The sequence below is a fragment of the Aspergillus candidus genome (genome assembly GCF_002847045.1).
Source record: "Aspergillus candidus strain CBS 102.13 unplaced genomic scaffold BDW47scaffold_1, whole genome shotgun sequence".
Lineage (NCBI taxonomy): Eukaryota > Fungi > Ascomycota > Eurotiomycetes > Eurotiales > Aspergillaceae > Aspergillus > Aspergillus candidus.
Genome location: NW_020194006.1, coordinates 316,073 through 331,439, shown reverse-complemented (window position 1 = coordinate 331,439; position 15,367 = coordinate 316,073). Strand labels below are relative to the sequence as shown.

Here is a 15,367-nt window from a genome sequence, read left to right as displayed (position 1 = left end):
CGAAGGGTGTCTCTTGTCGCCTTTATTTCTGAGCGCAATTAATGTGTGAGCTACTGGAAAGCTGACTCTTTGTGACGCCTTTGATTCATTTATTTTGCGACCTTCAGCGTTCCAACCCCTCAACCACAAGTACCCCTCCAATACACTCGGCGGCAGAATCGAATCAAGATGGGTCGTGAAGACCAGATCGAAGAGCGCGAGGTGCTCGATTCTATCTTCCCCGAAGAAATTACAGGTGTGCATTACTTATATTGAAACGCCCGCAAAGCGAAGCAGTTGATGCTAATACTCGAACACCCTCAGATCTATCCGATGTCTCGTACCGCATATCCATCGACCTAGACACCCCAGAAAACGAGATCGAAGAGACCGAACCAGCCACCCTGATCTTGCAGGTCACCTACCCAGCAGACTACCCGGATGTGGCTCCCGAGCTCGAAATCTCCGCGCCCCCCAACGCGCCCAGACACCCCCGACTAGACGTTCAGGAAGACCGGGGTCTATTACTGGAGGCTCTGCAGGAGACCGTCGAGGAGAACCTGGGCATGGCGATGGTCTTCACGCTTGTCAGTGCGCTTAAAGAGTTAGCTGAGCAGCTTATGGCTGAGCGTGTCAACGCCGTACACGCCCTGAAGGAGGTGGAAGCCGCCAAGGCTGAGGAGGAGGAAAACCGCAAATTCCAGGGTACCGCTGTTACGCCAGAGAGCTTTTTGGAGTGGCGGGACAAGTTTATGAAGGAGATTGAGGAGAAGGAGAAGAAGGAGCGCGAGGAGGAGGAGGCTAGCGATAAGAAGTTTACTAAGAAGGCACCTGCTAAAGACGAAAAGAAGCTCACGGGGAGGCAATTATGGGAGCGCGGTTTGGCCGGAAAGGCCGACTTTGATGAGGACTATGAAGATGCTATGCCTCCGGTGGAAAAGATGAAAATAGCTGCATAGCGTTTTATTTGCTTAGAATTGTCATGATGTGTCTAGTGTCATTCTTATCCAACGCTTTGGGCTCTTCCTGTAAATACACATGAAATGAACACGATGGCGGGAAGTCCACTCTTGGCATTATTTCGCAATGCGTATGGTTGTCTGGGTTGTCCCAATGGCCAAGGCCGGAATATGAGGTCCTGCGTCAAGGCAAGTGCTGATACGAAGCGCCGCCTGATAATTCACGCTCCAAACCGGATGCGCCCAATGTCCCAAACATGCCGTGTCAACATCCAATGACGAATCTTTGGGCGTCCGTAGAATCTCGCGTCCTCGTGTCCAAAGCCACACTCTTGAGGCGCAGCTTGGACTGATGCAACGGATGTTCAAGGCGTGGCGAGGCCTTGAATATCCCGGGGGAGTATCCACTGCGTTCTATATCATGCTAACTTGTATGGCATATTCCTCCAACAGTACCCAAACTAGTTCGGGTAGAGACCACGCTCGACGGGCGGTTCGTTGATCATCGTGAACGAGAAAAGACGGGAATCATTCTTGTGAAACCGTCACTTTCCCGCCGACTGATGTTTCTGCTCTTCTGCTGCTTTCTCGCGCTCAGCAAGCACAACTTCCCACATGGCTCGTGCGAGCGATTTGGCTCTTGCATCAGTTTCATAAATCTTCTCATTCACGTCCGTCAAAGAAGCCTTTATTTCATGCCCCCATGACGCACGTTCTACGCCCGTGGTCAACGAATCCCAGTGGTCTTCAACCTTGGCCATATCTAGTTCAGCATGCAATCTTTCACGGCGTCTGATTCGTTTCCAGCGATTCTCCAGTCTCGATCGTATAACATCGCTTAAGAATTTCGGCTGTGGCTTTTTGATCCGCAGGAATGGGATACCGCGCGCGTTGACTAGGACCGGAATTCGGCGCTTGCCTTTCACGATAGGTCGAGGTCGGGACAGGATAGAGGTGGCTTGCGGATGCCGAGTGAGAGTCCGTTTTTCATGCTCCTTGGCATCCTTTCGCTTCTGTTCCTTTTTGGATAGCGGCTTCACGGGAACTCTTGCCGATCGGGCGCGTTGTACTTCAACCTGCTTTTGTCTCGCAAATTCGGTTTCTGAGAGGAGGTTTGTGATATGACTGGTCGCCTTATGGTCGCCCTGGGAAGCGGAGTATAGTAGGTCGAGAGCCTAATTGCAGAAGGTGCGGTTTAGCAGGGAGTTTCACGCTGGTAGCATAGAGCGAAAATACACACCTCGTACCCAGCCCTCAAAGCATTGGCCGTTTTCGAGGGACTTTCTAAGGTTTTATATTTGTGGAACCGTTGTCGAATGAGTGGCTTGCACATATGAAATTCGGACGCTGAGCTAGGACTAGGAAGTCGACCGCATTGTCGGAGGAGAGCGCGATAAAGCGCTTGACCTAGAAGCAGGTGTAAACATAGGTTTCCCACGATTGGACCACAGGGAGCAATTCTCACATGCAAAACGATGAACGGACGAAACTCGGGGGATATATACTTTATGTACCATTGTGGAGGATAGAGCCCCATGGGCAATTGCTGGGCTTGACTCCGTCGGGGCCGGAGATCCCCATGATGTGCGGCCGGAGAAATTCCTTGGTGATGTCACGTGCTTGGCCACACAGTGCCGGTCAATTTCCTGCTGTTCATGTTTACTAAAAAGGGCATGAATAAGGATGGAAACACTATGGATCTTAAATGAGCATGCATTGATTTAATAAAGACATGATTGTGTTGTGTATGTTGAGATATCCTGCTCTGGTACGTTGATTGCTAGACCGTTCTTAATGGGACCTTGACCGGAGTATAGCATGTATATATTAACCGCACCGCTGATAGAATTTGATATTTAAATCATGAAAGTGTATCGAAAAAAGGAACGATTTTCGCCTGTAGGCCATTGTTCGAGCATACTTCTGCATAACGGATTCGTAGAGTTGTCCCTGAAAACAGCGAGAGAGAGAATAGGAAAATAAGTCTAGGAACACCATAGATTGAGACTAGACTTCAGGGAAGTCGAACCAATACCCGTCGTTATGCATTGACTGTACACGCTCTAATAATAAGCCAGGTGAGGGTGACATAACTGAACCTGACATGAAACGAACCACGACTCCGATTTTAGCTCTCTGAACATCCCAAGCAATTAAATGTCTAGAAATTCGAACCCTCCGGAGGCTGAGGAAGTTTCTTATGATTCGGGAGCGCCATGTATCTAGATAGCGCAAGCGTTAGCCCAATCGACTTCACCGAATATACGAAATGCCTACCGTCTAATTTCGAGGAGGATGGTCTCCATGTTATAGTCGCGCTTCCACTGAGCCAAGCAAGGCAGCTTGGTAGGGTCAACCTGGAGGCATGTTAACCACGATCCGCCCTAATCTGAGCACTAGCACAATATAGCGGGAGTTATACCTTCCCCGTTCGCGGGTCGACACATGGGAGGTTGACGCGGGAGATAAACTGGATCTCCGGGGGGTGGTCAGGATAATCGGGACCGCAGTGGATATTGACACTGTAGATTCTGTTCTCATGCACGCTCTGTATTCATGCGAGTTAGTGGCCGTCGTGCGTATCGTAGAGGAATCGGGAGACCAACATGAGGGGGGCCGAGGATGGTGCCGTTCCAGTTGCTCATCATCATATCCTCGCCATCGGCAAGACCGTAGGAGCATGCCTCTAACCCGATAAACCATATACATCAAAAATCTGGTATGGCCGGGAAGCAGATGAGTGCAGTATACTTACCGGGTCCTAGGCCCTTCTCGCCCTTCTCCAGCTCCTCCAGGAGCCGGAAGTTTCTGGGCATTTTAGCCGCCATTGTGAAGGTGACGGAAGTGGTCCTCCAGACAGAAAATATCTAAAAGAGTGCAATATGAAGTCAAGTGGAAGTTGTTGGGCAAAGAAACAGTGGAGTAAGTGGTTCCTATGGCCGGAGAGAAAGAGGGGCACGAATGTAGAGTCAGTCAGGTATATCCCACCGGATGTGTTATCGCTTTAGCCAAGGTCCAGCGGGCAGCCCATTACTAGTCCAAGTTAGGCCTAGGCCGTCAGGCATGAAGAACGCAGCACGTGATGATAACGGGCAAGATAGTCATCACGTGGGGCCACTAGTCCGTTGGTGTCTTGGCGGCAGGCGGTCGGTCCCTGGGAATGCCTCTCCCTGGCAGCGAAGTACTACTAACTTGTTTGTTGTATGTTGCTTGAGATCTTCATCATTTTGCGCCTTATTGACTGTTTTTCTAGTACGGTGCACTGGTCTCTTGACGAATATATATGGTGACGACTTTTTCAGTCTGCTACGATTGTATCATATTGATCTACCGGGGAAACAAAGCAATGAAGCATAGTACCCTATGAAGCCACATCAGCTCTATCGGAATCGCCCTAACCTTACTACTATTCGGAGCTTCTAGCGGCATTGGCCATGCTTTGATCCCACGCGCAATTGGAAATGTCCTCCCAATACCTGCAGTCGGAGCTTTTGAACCTCATTCAGGAGTCCAAGAGGAAAAATACCGACTTGCGACATGTATGTTGAAGCTGTCGATCAGGTGTGATGCTGGTGTCCAAGCTTACATCATCTAGGCCGCCGAAGAGTCACTAAATGACCTGAAGGCATTGCCCTCTACGTCTGAAGCCCAGATATCTGCTGGTAAGTTGCGCATGATACTATAGTCTTGTGACTGTTTGGACTAGCGCCCTTATTAATTATGCAAAAGATCTGGTTCGCAAACCTAAATTTGTCGATCCATTTATTCTAGCCTGCCATGGGCGCCATGCGAAAACCGCTGGAATTGGGGTTGTGTGCCTGCAAAGACTGGTGGCGTCTAGATCATTGCCCTCTGAGCGATTGAAGGATGTCCTGGGTGGTCTCAAGGAGACGACGAATCTGAGTAGGTGACTCCCATTAGATGCATAGCTCTCATGCTGAGACCTTCCAGGCCTAGATATCCAACTCAAAATCTTGCAGACGCTGCCATCTCTATTCCAGCACTATTCCAGCGACTTGAGCGGAGAGCTCCTCGGGAGTACGTTGGAAATTTGCGCCACGCTGCAGGCAAGTAAGACCCTTGCGGTCTCCAGTACGGCGGCGGCCACACTACAGCAACTCGTGGTTTCGACTTTTGAGCGGGTTTCCACCGAAGATAGTCAGTCCGGATAACTCTCCCGTTGCGTTGAAATTGGAAACTAACATGTTTCGCGTAGATGGGTCCAAGTCGACAGTTTCCGTCAAGGTCGATGGGAACTCCGTAGACATTGGGGTTTTGGCATATGATGCTCTGCGGGTATGCTCGGTCCTTAGCTCCTATGTGTTTTTGCTAACATATCCTCAGGTTTTGGATGATCTCTGTCGTCTTGTAGATGGAGAGCCCTTGCAGTTTTTACGAATCAAATCACTGTCGCCCACGTTCACTTTGGAACTCATTGAAAGTGTCCTGCTCAACAGTGGCCGCCTGTTTGTCGATCATGCGGAACTCACGCAGGTCTTGCGGACACGACTTGTGCCATTGACTGTGAGGTACCTGTCGGAAAGGCACTCTTTTGCCCAGTCTGTCCGCGTCTCTCGGATTCTTCTCGTGATCCTCAAGCGCCACATGTCCCTTCTTACAGCGGACTGTGAGATGGCTTTGAGTTTAATGACGCATTTGCTAGAACCCGATGGAACATCTCCCTGGAAGCGTGTCCTCTGCATGGAGATATTTCGTGGCTTGTATGCCGAGCCAGGGCTTGTACGGCTGATTTACTCCTTGTATGATGGGGTAGATGGAAGAAAATGTATCCTCAAAGATCACATGGCTGCTCTGGTCCGTCTAGCATCTGAGAAGCCTGCCGTCATAGGTGTAAGCAATCGCTCAACAATGCCGGCGGGGGCAGGACACTCGAGATCCATGACGGAGGACCAGATCACCCTTGAAGCTAGTGGTCTTGCTGGTGTGATTGGGACGACTGTTTCATCTAATGATACTAATGTGCCTGGCATCAGCACTCAGTGGAGTGTGGTTCGCACGGCTTACATAGAACTGCTGGACAAAACTGATCCGCCACCTCCTCCAGAAACTTACATTTACAGCCTTGTGCTGAATTGCATAAGTGCCTTTGCGGAAGGGCTTGCCAAGTTCATACTTCCGTTGACGGTCCCTGACTTGAAACAGAAGAGGAAGAATCGGATCGCAAACTCCGAGCAGAATGGTAGCCCTGCGAGACCTGTGCAAGATCTTCAACGCACGGACTCCTCGAAGAGCATTACTAAATCAAGCCCCAAAAGGTCGACAATACCCCTTAATCCTCTCGAACTGGATTCCCATCCTCAGTTTTCAGCGATTAAGACCTGCGCTGCGATCATTGACAATTGTTGGCCAGCTATCCTTGCCGCATGCTCCACCTTCCTCTATGCATCTCTAGATGACGATTTCTATCACAACCTTGTTCGTTCGTTCCAGAAGTTGGCTCACGTGGCAGGTCTTCTGAGACTGTCTACTCCACGAGATGCGTTCCTGACCACACTGGGAAAATCAGCCATGCCCGTTGACACAAGCGGCATCAAGCTCGCAGGAGGCGCGACGACAGCCAAAGGTGCTTCTCAACATAGCTATCGTGGGGATGAGAAACGGAAAGGACCAGAATCGTCTGTCGGTTCATCAGTGCCTGCAGATACGGCTGGCGCGTCTTCGGATGGCCCTTCGCTGTCCCTGAGCACAAGGAATCTTCTTTGTTTGCGTGCTTTGCTTAATCTGGGTATTGCTTTAGGTTCGACTCTGGATCAGCCGGCCTGGTCTATAGTTTTAGGCACTCTGCAAGATACAGATTTATTAGTTGGGACGTCCTCGGTAAAGCCAAGTGCCGCCGGTGAAGCTATATCCGGTGCTGAGGCGACCAAGGCCAATATTGGCGCCGAGGTTTCTGCGGTGCAGGGAGCTTCAAACAAGATGTTCGAAAGCACGGGTGATTATCCGAGCGATTCGTTCGAAGAGATCTTGTCTGCGCTCCTGAACCTTTCAGGCGGTTCTGAAGAGACCAGTCCAAAAAAGTCTTCCGACAAATCACCAAGCGGTGTGGGCTCGGCGAAACGCAGCGGCATCCGTCGTGACACTCGTCGCGTGTCACTTGCTATAGGCAAATCAAGGATGCAGGACGAAGAACTAAAATTTGTTTTAGAAAAAGCCAACGAATTAGCGAAGGCAAATCTGGAGCGTCTCTCTTCTCTTGTAGAGGATGAAAGCAGAGCCTGGAGCCTCTTGACTGACAAATTAATGTCAAGCGCGGCAGATGAGACTATTAGCCAGCCTCTTCGCTTACGGGCCAACGAAGCACTCAACAGCCTTGTTTTCGAGACTATGAAACAAAGGGAGGATGATGATGAAAGCACACAAAACGCACGCCAAATGAGGAATCTTCAAGCATTGAGCATGCAAATCAAGCTGCTCTACGACAGGAGCCCCTGTGTTCCGGGATCGCCTTCTTCCTCCATTGCGGAGGTTCACCAACAAGTCCTGGAAGTGTTGAAAGCAATCCTGGAGCAATATGCAGACGCATTCTCTGAGGGATGGACAGTGGTGTTTGAGATCATCTCCACTGTATTCGGCACTACTCTGCCCGCAGGCAGCGAGGCACCTCCTTGCCGGAAGGCCAGTAAGACCACATTGCTGGCAGATTCGCCTCGACTTATTCGAGTTTCATACAAGTCTCTGCAACTGATAGGATCCGACTTCATCTCTCTGCTCCCATCACCTTGTCGGCTGGACCTTGTGGATTCGTTCTCAAAGTTCGCGCTGCAGCAACAGGATTTCAACATTTCGTTGACGACAACGTCCTCATTCTGGAACGTTTCTGATTTTCTTCAAGGCCAGATTGAGGAATTTTCCATCGAGTCTCAGGTGGATGCCTCGGTGACTGAGGAGAAGCTCGCGAAATTGGCCAAGAATGAAGAATCCTCTGTTTCTCGGAATGCTTTGTGGCTTCTCCTCTTGCTGCGAATCGTCGATCTCACCACAGATCGCCGGTCAGAGATCAGGAATTGCGCAGTCCACACACTCTTGAGGATCTTTGATGCTTATGGTCAGCAATTGTCCCCCAAGGCGTGGCGGCTGTGCCTCAATCGAGTCCTGTTCCGCATGGTGGAGGAAGTCGAGACTGAACTCATCGAAATAAACGACAAGGGAGTTGACCGAAGCTCCGAGGGCCTTAGTTCCTGGGTTGACACTACGGTCGTCATGATAAAAGGAGCGTCTGACTTGATCACCACTTTCTTTGATCCTATCATCAAGGATGAGGAGTTCGACAAGTCTTGGAAACGACTATTTGAGTACTTCCGAAAGTTCATTTCCCTGCACATCCTGGAAATCAGCGAAGCCGTATTCACCAGCGTCTCCAAAATGCTTGTTCGAGTAGATGGACCGAATGGATTGAGCAAACAAGCCGTGCAGGTTACATGGTCGCTCTGGATGGATGGCCATCCTGCTGATAGGGAGGATTTGTTGGACCTGGAGAAGCCGAACCAGGATGCCGCATTAGCATATCTTGAAGCTTTCCAGCAAGTATACCGCCTTTACAAGAACGATTTGTCGGGAGCGGACATTGGGAAAATACTCGGGCATATGCGTTTCCTCGCGTGGAATTCTATTCTACCGCGGTATTCGCCCGACATCGACCGGCCCTCCGACTTACAGTCCCTGATCATCAAATGCACCAAAACGCTTTGCACTGATAAGGCCGAGTCCCAAGCAGATATTCTCCACTGTCTCGCGGAATTTGCTGATTCCGCACTTTCGAAGTGGACGCCTGGAAGCGATTCCCGCAAACCGACATTTGTCGCTTTCTCTAAGAGTGCTATCGAGCTCCTCAGGTGGTACATCGCCGATTTTGGAATCAAGCAGGACATATTCAGCAACGGCTCCCTAGTGACAGCTCTCGAGCACCTCGCCAACCCGATCTCTCAGAAGTACGAGTGGCCCGGCAAAGACCGTGAGCCATCCCTCTGGCAAAAGTCCACGGTCGCATCTCTAGACGTCCTCCAAGTGGCCATCCCCTACGTGGAGCAACAATACGAGAAGTCGCAACAATCAGTAGTCGAGCGCTTCTGGGACTGCGTCGTCCACATCGCCGACGGCATCGTTTCCGCCAGGGGATACCGCACAGTCGCCATCCCAAGACCCAACATCCTCAACGACGAATCAACAGACATATCCGCCTTCTCGCGTCTCCAAACCCTCATCATCCCCTCTCTCGGAGCGCACACCATCCCAGACTCCACCCGCCGAGACTTCGCCTGCGCCCTCCTCCGCCCCTCCTTCATCTACGCCCCGCAACGCTCCGACCTCCCGCCCAAACTAATAAACGACCCCCTCACCAACCTCTACGACATCCGCCCCGGCCGAACATTCGATCCGGCGCCCACCTCCCGCACCAGAATGGCCTACACCCTCATCGACTCCCTGTTCGAACTCTCCGCTGCGCCAGGCCAAGACCAGCAGCGCGTCCTGCTCGCCCGCGACATCTCCCCCTACCTCATCCTCCGCTGCGCCGTGGCTCTCAAGTCATACATCGCTGATCAACCCCTGCGCGGCCTGATGCCCCAGCCGACGCCCGCGCGCAAGGCTCTCCTGCATCTTCTCCGGGGAATGGTTAACTTGCGCAGTAGGCCCTCGACTATCCCTCCGCTTCCGGCAGTCAAAGGCAAGAGGAGTGCTAGCGTTCCTGTCGATGACGAAGATGACGAAGGCTCCAACAGCAACAAGCATCTAGAGTGGATATACCCGCTCGTGGTGCAGGCGGTGCAGGTAGCAGGGAAGGAGAAGGACGATGGGGAGGTTCTTCATGCTTTGGGGAAGGTGTTGCAGGAGATAGGGCGGTAGGGAGTGGGATCTAGGTATATGGATTGGATTGGAATGGGTTGATCTAGTTGTGATTGATTGATTGGTTGGTTGATTGCTTGCTTGTTTCAAAGATTGTGGGCGAGGTCCATGTGAAGACTGTGTGTATATTCTATGGCGAACGCATTTTCATTCTCTTTTCTTTCCGTTTCTTTTCCAGTGTCTTTGATAAATATAGAATACAGGTCACTCCATGGAGTTTGCTACGAATAATTTCCTTGTGGAGAGAGCTCTTATTTTCTTTCCTTCATTTCTTTTTTTTTTTTTTGCTTCGCCTGTTTATAGCGACATGTAGGACGGAGGTCTAGATTGTAGGTAGACCGGAAGAGAGAGAGAGAGGACATCACATGATAGATTACCCGGTCGAGAACAAAGAGATAATGATGATGATAGACGCTTGCTTATCAGACATACAGAGGACAAAGGACAGCGGTAGGCGGGAGGGTATAAATGTGGCTCGAAGACATGGGAATGAGCGGCCGGCTGATCGGACCAGCTCGACGGCCGCCGCCGAATTGGATGCAGGCAGGTAGACATACACACAGGTAGATGGGTTTATAAGGTATTAGATAAACCACATCGCGTAGAAAGTCAGTCAGCTAGCTAGCTGGTCAGGCGAGGACTACGCCGCCGGAGCGGTCACATGCTGAGGTTGAGGCTGTTGTTGTTGTTGTTGTTGTTGTTGTTGTTGTTGGCTGGGAGTGTGACGTGCCTCGCGTCCGGGTCCGGTGGTGGCTGAACCGGGGGGCAACTGCTGCTGGTATTGATTCTGAATCTGCTCTTGTTGGATCAGTTGCTGTTGGGCTATCTGCGGCGTGGAGGCGATCTCGGGGGCCTGGCGGTAGAGGGCAATTTCGGATTGTTTGAAGTAACGGCGGGCGTCTAGAGTTGGAGATTAGTCACGACTATCGCAATAGCAAAACCGACGAGCGAAATGTAGGAAGAAAGCCGGGGAAGAAAGAGGAGTGGGGCGGATTTAGCGTGGGGGGGGGGGGGGGGGGGGGGGGGGGGGGGGGGGAAAGACAGCCGGTCGGCTATTGATACAATTGATACAGCGAGTGGGATGAGTGGGATGAGTGGGATGCTTTCGGGTATCGAATTTCCCTCTCCTTCTCGAGGCTTCCTCAGGCACCAATGCAGACAGAACAACCCTCCGGTGGACAGATGCAAACGTACCTTCGTCAATGAGGACCAAGCTCAGATAGTAACGAGTCGAATATTTCTTGTTCACGTCGCGGAAGGTGGGCGTCAAGTCGAACCCGCCGAGGAACAGACGGATAGGGATCGTTTCACCTGTGAGCTGTCAGTACGAGGACGGGATTCCACTGGTGAAGTCGATTCGCATGTCGCAACTGGTATCGCAACGATCCAAACAACCGCGACGGCGAACACGATGCAACGTACCTCGTGAAGGCGAACCATCCATGATCTATCAACCACCCCAGTTAGCCAAACCCCGACGAAAAACGAGGGGTGAAACTCACCTCAAACCGCACCAACGTTTCGCTCTCATTATACTGGTTGGGAGGCGAACCGGTCGTCTCGCGTCGGATGATGGACAGCTCCATGTGCTTGATCTTCAAGCGCACAAGAAGGAAATAGATCCGCCCCACGATGACATCTTTGAGGTGGTACTTCGACTTGGAGTATTCAAACTCGATATGAAGGCAGTCCTCAATACCCACATCCATCTTGATGGGACTGTTGGTCTCTGGGGGCATGCGGTAGGAGTAGACCCACAGGTCCTTCTCCCGGACTACGTCGGCCATGCGCCGGGAGACCGTGACGCGGACGAAATACCGTAACTTGACGTTGATGCCATTGTAGGACTCGTACTGCTTCTCGATGTTCTTGAAGTTGAAGGGGAAGGTCTGGGGGTGTTGTAATTCTCCGGGGGCGGCGAGTTCCTGCACCAGGGAGAGGAATTCGTAATGGTTGCCACGGTCGTAGAACATTTCTGGCGAAGATAAAAGTTAGCGCCCATGCAACATCAATTACAACATGAGCACACCACCACTCCGTCACGGACAGAGAGAGACAAAAGAATGTCCCGGGCGAGATGCGGGGTGAATGCGATTGGATGGGCATACCGATCGTTCCAATGAACTGCACCTTGATGCCGGTGTGCTCCAATCGTTTTCCATCCTTGGGTCGGACCGTCACGGCACCCTTGACCGACTCGCCATCCATGTACAGCGGGACCCGTTCGCGACGGCCCTTGTCGAGCTTGACGTCGACCGACTGGCGGTCATCGCCGTCGTCGAGAACGACGTCGATGTCAACGGGGGTGGAGAAGAAGAGAGACGTCATGGCGGGGAGGGAAGGGAAGGAAGCGGAGAAGGGATGACAGAGACGGGGCTAATGGCAATTGGAGATCGTGGAGTCGTTCGATAGGAATAGGAACCGACCGAGTGTGATCGTGAGAGTGGGTGTTTCGATCTCACTCCTGTGTCTTGTCTCCAGTCCCGCCGGAGTCTAGATGGCCAGCGTCATTCCGTCCCATTGCGGCAGGCGGTGTGTTCTGCCCTATGTCACGTTTCCCCCTCTCTATCTTACTACACTCTTTCCTAGAGTACGGTGGATCAATTGCAGATCTATCGGTCGATATAGAAGTACTGACTCGATGGACATGTTCAAACTTCACGATTGACGAGACACTAATGTGTCCGTCCTACAGAATAGTACACTCTACAAACATAGGTAGTTGACGGACGCTTCCGCAATAAGACGGCTCAGACCGATACGGATGGATCCACTATGCAGATGACCATTGACGAAGACATCTCTATCTCTTACACCCCTGCTCAAATTGACAGATGACGGCGGTTTCCTCTACGAGTGGACAAGGATGAGGGGGGAACCGACACTTGAGCTGAATGACACGAGCGACTGACGTGAGCTGAACTGGACTGGACTGGACTGGGCATGGACTGAGACGTCCGTTAGTTGAATTCAATTTTCCCGTCCATAACGGACACGACTAGGGGCATGAGGGGCATGGGGTTCCACTTTGATTGGTAAAGAAGGTTCAAAACCCGACCCGACCTGGAAACACGTTTCCGGGGCTGATGGGTAAAGTCCAATCCGACTAGGACAGTGTCACCGTTCGTCGGCAAATCTCAGCCTGTCCTTCCCCCGGGCTGAGCCATCGATACCCGTGTGTCTGGCCGCAATGCCCGGAGAGGTGTTGCAGCCGGATTGGGAGCAGCGCTGACTGGGGATGTTTTTCGTGGCAGAGTTAGCAGTCGGGTAAGTGCAGACGGATACATGCAGGATTGCTTTTGATTTATTTATTTGATTCTATTGATTTTCTGATCGGTGCTTCTGATTGATACATACTATTGTCTTCTCTGATTCCTTTGTTTTGTTGGAATTAGACCTGTTCCATGTTGATCAAAAGTACGGTGACAGGTCAATGATAATCCATCCACAGATGAAATTTGGGCAATCCAAGAGACAAGGTGGGACAGCTGGTTCCTGAACCAGTGGGATCGTCTGGGCCGGTGATTTTATGGAAAAGACACTCCTTTTTGTCTCCTTTTCTCTCGCCCTTGAGTTGAGGGAAAGAATCCATGAAACAGAGACTACTTCACAAAGGGGGATAGCGTGGGGGTAGATTTCCCAATACACGGTCAATACGGTCGGATTACGCATCCATCAGGCTGGATGATCAATCGCTTGATGATTCTTTGTTATTGATTGATTCTTTCTTCCCCGGCGCAAGGGAACGGGTGACATCATCCCTTCCAGACGGGGCTCTCCCGGCTCCCCCTGCACCATACACCACAAAGAAAGACAAAGACAAGGTGCTCGCTGGACCGGGGAATGCGATCCGTCTTGTCAAAGTTCAACCCTTTGGGCAGGCATGGTTCTTCCAACGTGGTACAGACATTGTTGGGAACGGCGGGGGGAGAAAATGAAGGATGCCTTTCAGAGCAAACAGCATCCACTCGATCGGATCTCCCGCTAACAACCAGACCGCCGGACTCTTTCTTGTCTCTTTACTTTTCCTGCTGATGGTTTGTCCCCACTCGGCCCCGGGTATCGAAATGATGTATCCCTTTCTCCTCCTGCCCCTTAATCCTGAACCGCAAGGGTTGATTGATTGATCAGGATGGTCAAAACGGAACAGCTGGAAGACAATCGACAGGATGAATCACTCAACACTAAACGTTGACTGAAAAGGACCGCCTGATGTCCTAACGGTACCCTGCATGGTCATGGTCCTGGTCACGGTCATCAACATCAATATCATTCTTGTGATATAATCCAATATCAGATAAAGAAATATAAAACCCTTTCTTTCCCCCCCCCCCCCCCCCCCTCGGACGTGTCCATGACCCACCGACCCAACTTCCATACTTCCATACTTCCATACTTCTTCTTCTCCCTTCCATCCTGCCAGCTATAACAACCCCACTTCTTTTCCTGTATAAACCCGCCATCGCACCCCATCGTGTCCAACCACGGCTGAATTGTATACCACTGGACCACCGATTGGTCGAACCATACAATTGTCTTTCCTTCCCCTTTCCCAAACAACGAATCACTCCGTCCCCTCCGCAAGCGTCATAGACTTCTTTCCTCCCTTCCATCCTTCTGGCGCTTTTCCTTTCTAGGAATCTTCCCAAACTTGAATCTACTACGGTCGTCTCCCGAAGACCTCAACATCTATTGCTCGATTATCACCTCACTGTTCGATCCACCATGTTGTCCGCCGGGGAACGCATCCAGCCGCCTCGCAATAATGCCGCGGCAGTCACAGGCGCCTTGAATCAGTCGTCTGCCTCCATGCTCGGATTGGCCGCGCACAGGGCTCCCACACAGCACATCTGGGTCGTCACCGGCCCAGCCGGCTGTGGGAAGAGCACCGTCGGAAAGGGGATCCATCAGGATCTAGGGATACCGTTCTTAGAGGGTGACGACGTGAGTATCTACCCTTCTACACACCCTCCAACAAATCAATCCCTCCAACACATTCCCACCTCACAAGAAAGCAAAAACTAACCAAACAAGTTCCACACCAAATCCAACAAAGAAAAAATGAGCTCCGGCACGCCCCTCACAGACGCAGACAGATGGGACTGGCTCATCTCGCTCCGCCAAGCAGCCATCGACGCGCTCTCGCCCTCCGAATCCAACAACTTCCACCCGCCCGCCGGCGTCGTCGTCGCCTGCTCCGCCCTCAAGCGCAAGTACCGCGACGTCATGCGCGTCGCCGCCTACGGCGCCCCCAACGTCCAGATCCACTTCGTGTACCTGCGTCTCGACGAGGATGCCCTCTTCCGCCGGGTGACTCAGCGCCAGGCTCACTACATGAAGAGCAGTATGGTGCAGTCGCAGCTGAAGGATCTGGAGGAGCCCGAGGGCGAGTGGGATGCGATGACTGTTGATGCCGATGTTGCGCCGGAGGTGGTAAAGGAGGAGGTGAGGAGCTTGGTGAGGGGGAAGGTGGCGGAATTTGAGTGACCTTCCTTTCATCTTCTTCCTCTTCCTCTTCTTTGTGGTTTTTTTTTTTTTTTTTTCTTTCTTCGCTTGATATCTTGGTC

The 15,367-nt window shown here is 51.6% G+C and overlaps 6 protein-coding genes across 6 annotated transcripts; 3 read left to right on the top strand and 3 right to left on the bottom strand.

Annotated features, from left to right (window-relative positions):
* Positions 1-68: 68 nt before the first annotated feature.
* BDW47DRAFT_1304 (RWD domain-containing protein) lies at positions 69-1,211 on the top strand. Its single transcript, XM_024817093.1, has 2 exons — positions 69-235; positions 304-1,211. The coding sequence occupies exons 1-2, from the start codon at positions 169-171 to the stop codon at positions 936-938; spliced, it is 702 nt and encodes a 233-aa protein (XP_024676503.1). The 5' UTR covers positions 69-168; the 3' UTR covers positions 939-1,211.
* BDW47DRAFT_1300 (putative DNA repair protein) lies at positions 1,211-2,473 on the bottom strand. The gene is made up of 3 exons (XM_024817050.1): positions 2,444-2,473; positions 2,179-2,345; positions 1,211-2,113 (listed from the first exon to the last, which is right to left on the bottom strand). Exons 2-3 carry the CDS (start codon positions 2,269-2,271, stop codon positions 1,484-1,486), a joined length of 723 nt encoding a protein of 240 aa, XP_024676502.1. The 5' UTR covers positions 2,272-2,345; positions 2,444-2,473; the 3' UTR covers positions 1,211-1,483.
* A 217-nt stretch (positions 2,474-2,690) lies between these two features.
* BDW47DRAFT_97272 (E2 ubiquitin-conjugating protein MMS2) lies at positions 2,691-3,898 on the bottom strand. The gene is made up of 5 exons (XM_024820386.1): positions 3,694-3,898; positions 3,545-3,624; positions 3,361-3,486; positions 3,216-3,295; positions 2,691-3,160 (listed from the first exon to the last, which is right to left on the bottom strand). Exons 1-5 carry the CDS (start codon positions 3,764-3,766, stop codon positions 3,100-3,102), a joined length of 420 nt encoding a protein of 139 aa, XP_024676501.1. The 5' UTR covers positions 3,767-3,898; the 3' UTR covers positions 2,691-3,099.
* A 286-nt stretch (positions 3,899-4,184) lies between these two features.
* BDW47DRAFT_97271 (putative endosomal peripheral membrane protein (Mon2)) lies at positions 4,185-10,028 on the top strand. The gene is made up of 6 exons (XM_024820385.1): positions 4,185-4,477; positions 4,534-4,600; positions 4,668-4,841; positions 4,890-5,096; positions 5,155-5,234; positions 5,283-10,028. The coding sequence occupies exons 1-6, from the start codon at positions 4,400-4,402 to the stop codon at positions 9,798-9,800; spliced, it is 5,124 nt and encodes a 1,707-aa protein (XP_024676500.1). The 5' UTR covers positions 4,185-4,399; the 3' UTR covers positions 9,801-10,028.
* A 54-nt stretch (positions 10,029-10,082) lies between these two features.
* BDW47DRAFT_97267 (vacuolar protein sorting-associated protein 26) lies at positions 10,083-12,247 on the bottom strand. The gene is made up of 5 exons (XM_024820384.1): positions 11,909-12,247; positions 11,303-11,775; positions 11,223-11,247; positions 10,995-11,111; positions 10,083-10,700 (listed from the first exon to the last, which is right to left on the bottom strand). Exons 1-5 carry the CDS (start codon positions 12,126-12,128, stop codon positions 10,441-10,443), a joined length of 1,095 nt encoding a protein of 364 aa, XP_024676499.1. The 5' UTR covers positions 12,129-12,247; the 3' UTR covers positions 10,083-10,440.
* A 1,917-nt stretch (positions 12,248-14,164) lies between these two features.
* BDW47DRAFT_97264 (gluconokinase) lies at positions 14,165-15,310 on the top strand (the record flags this gene model as incomplete). Its single annotated transcript, XM_024820383.1, has 2 exons — positions 14,165-14,744; positions 14,835-15,310. Coding segments are annotated over exons 1-2 (668 nt in total), but the record flags the coding sequence as incomplete, so codon positions are not given.
* Positions 15,311-15,367: the final 57 nt, after the last annotated feature.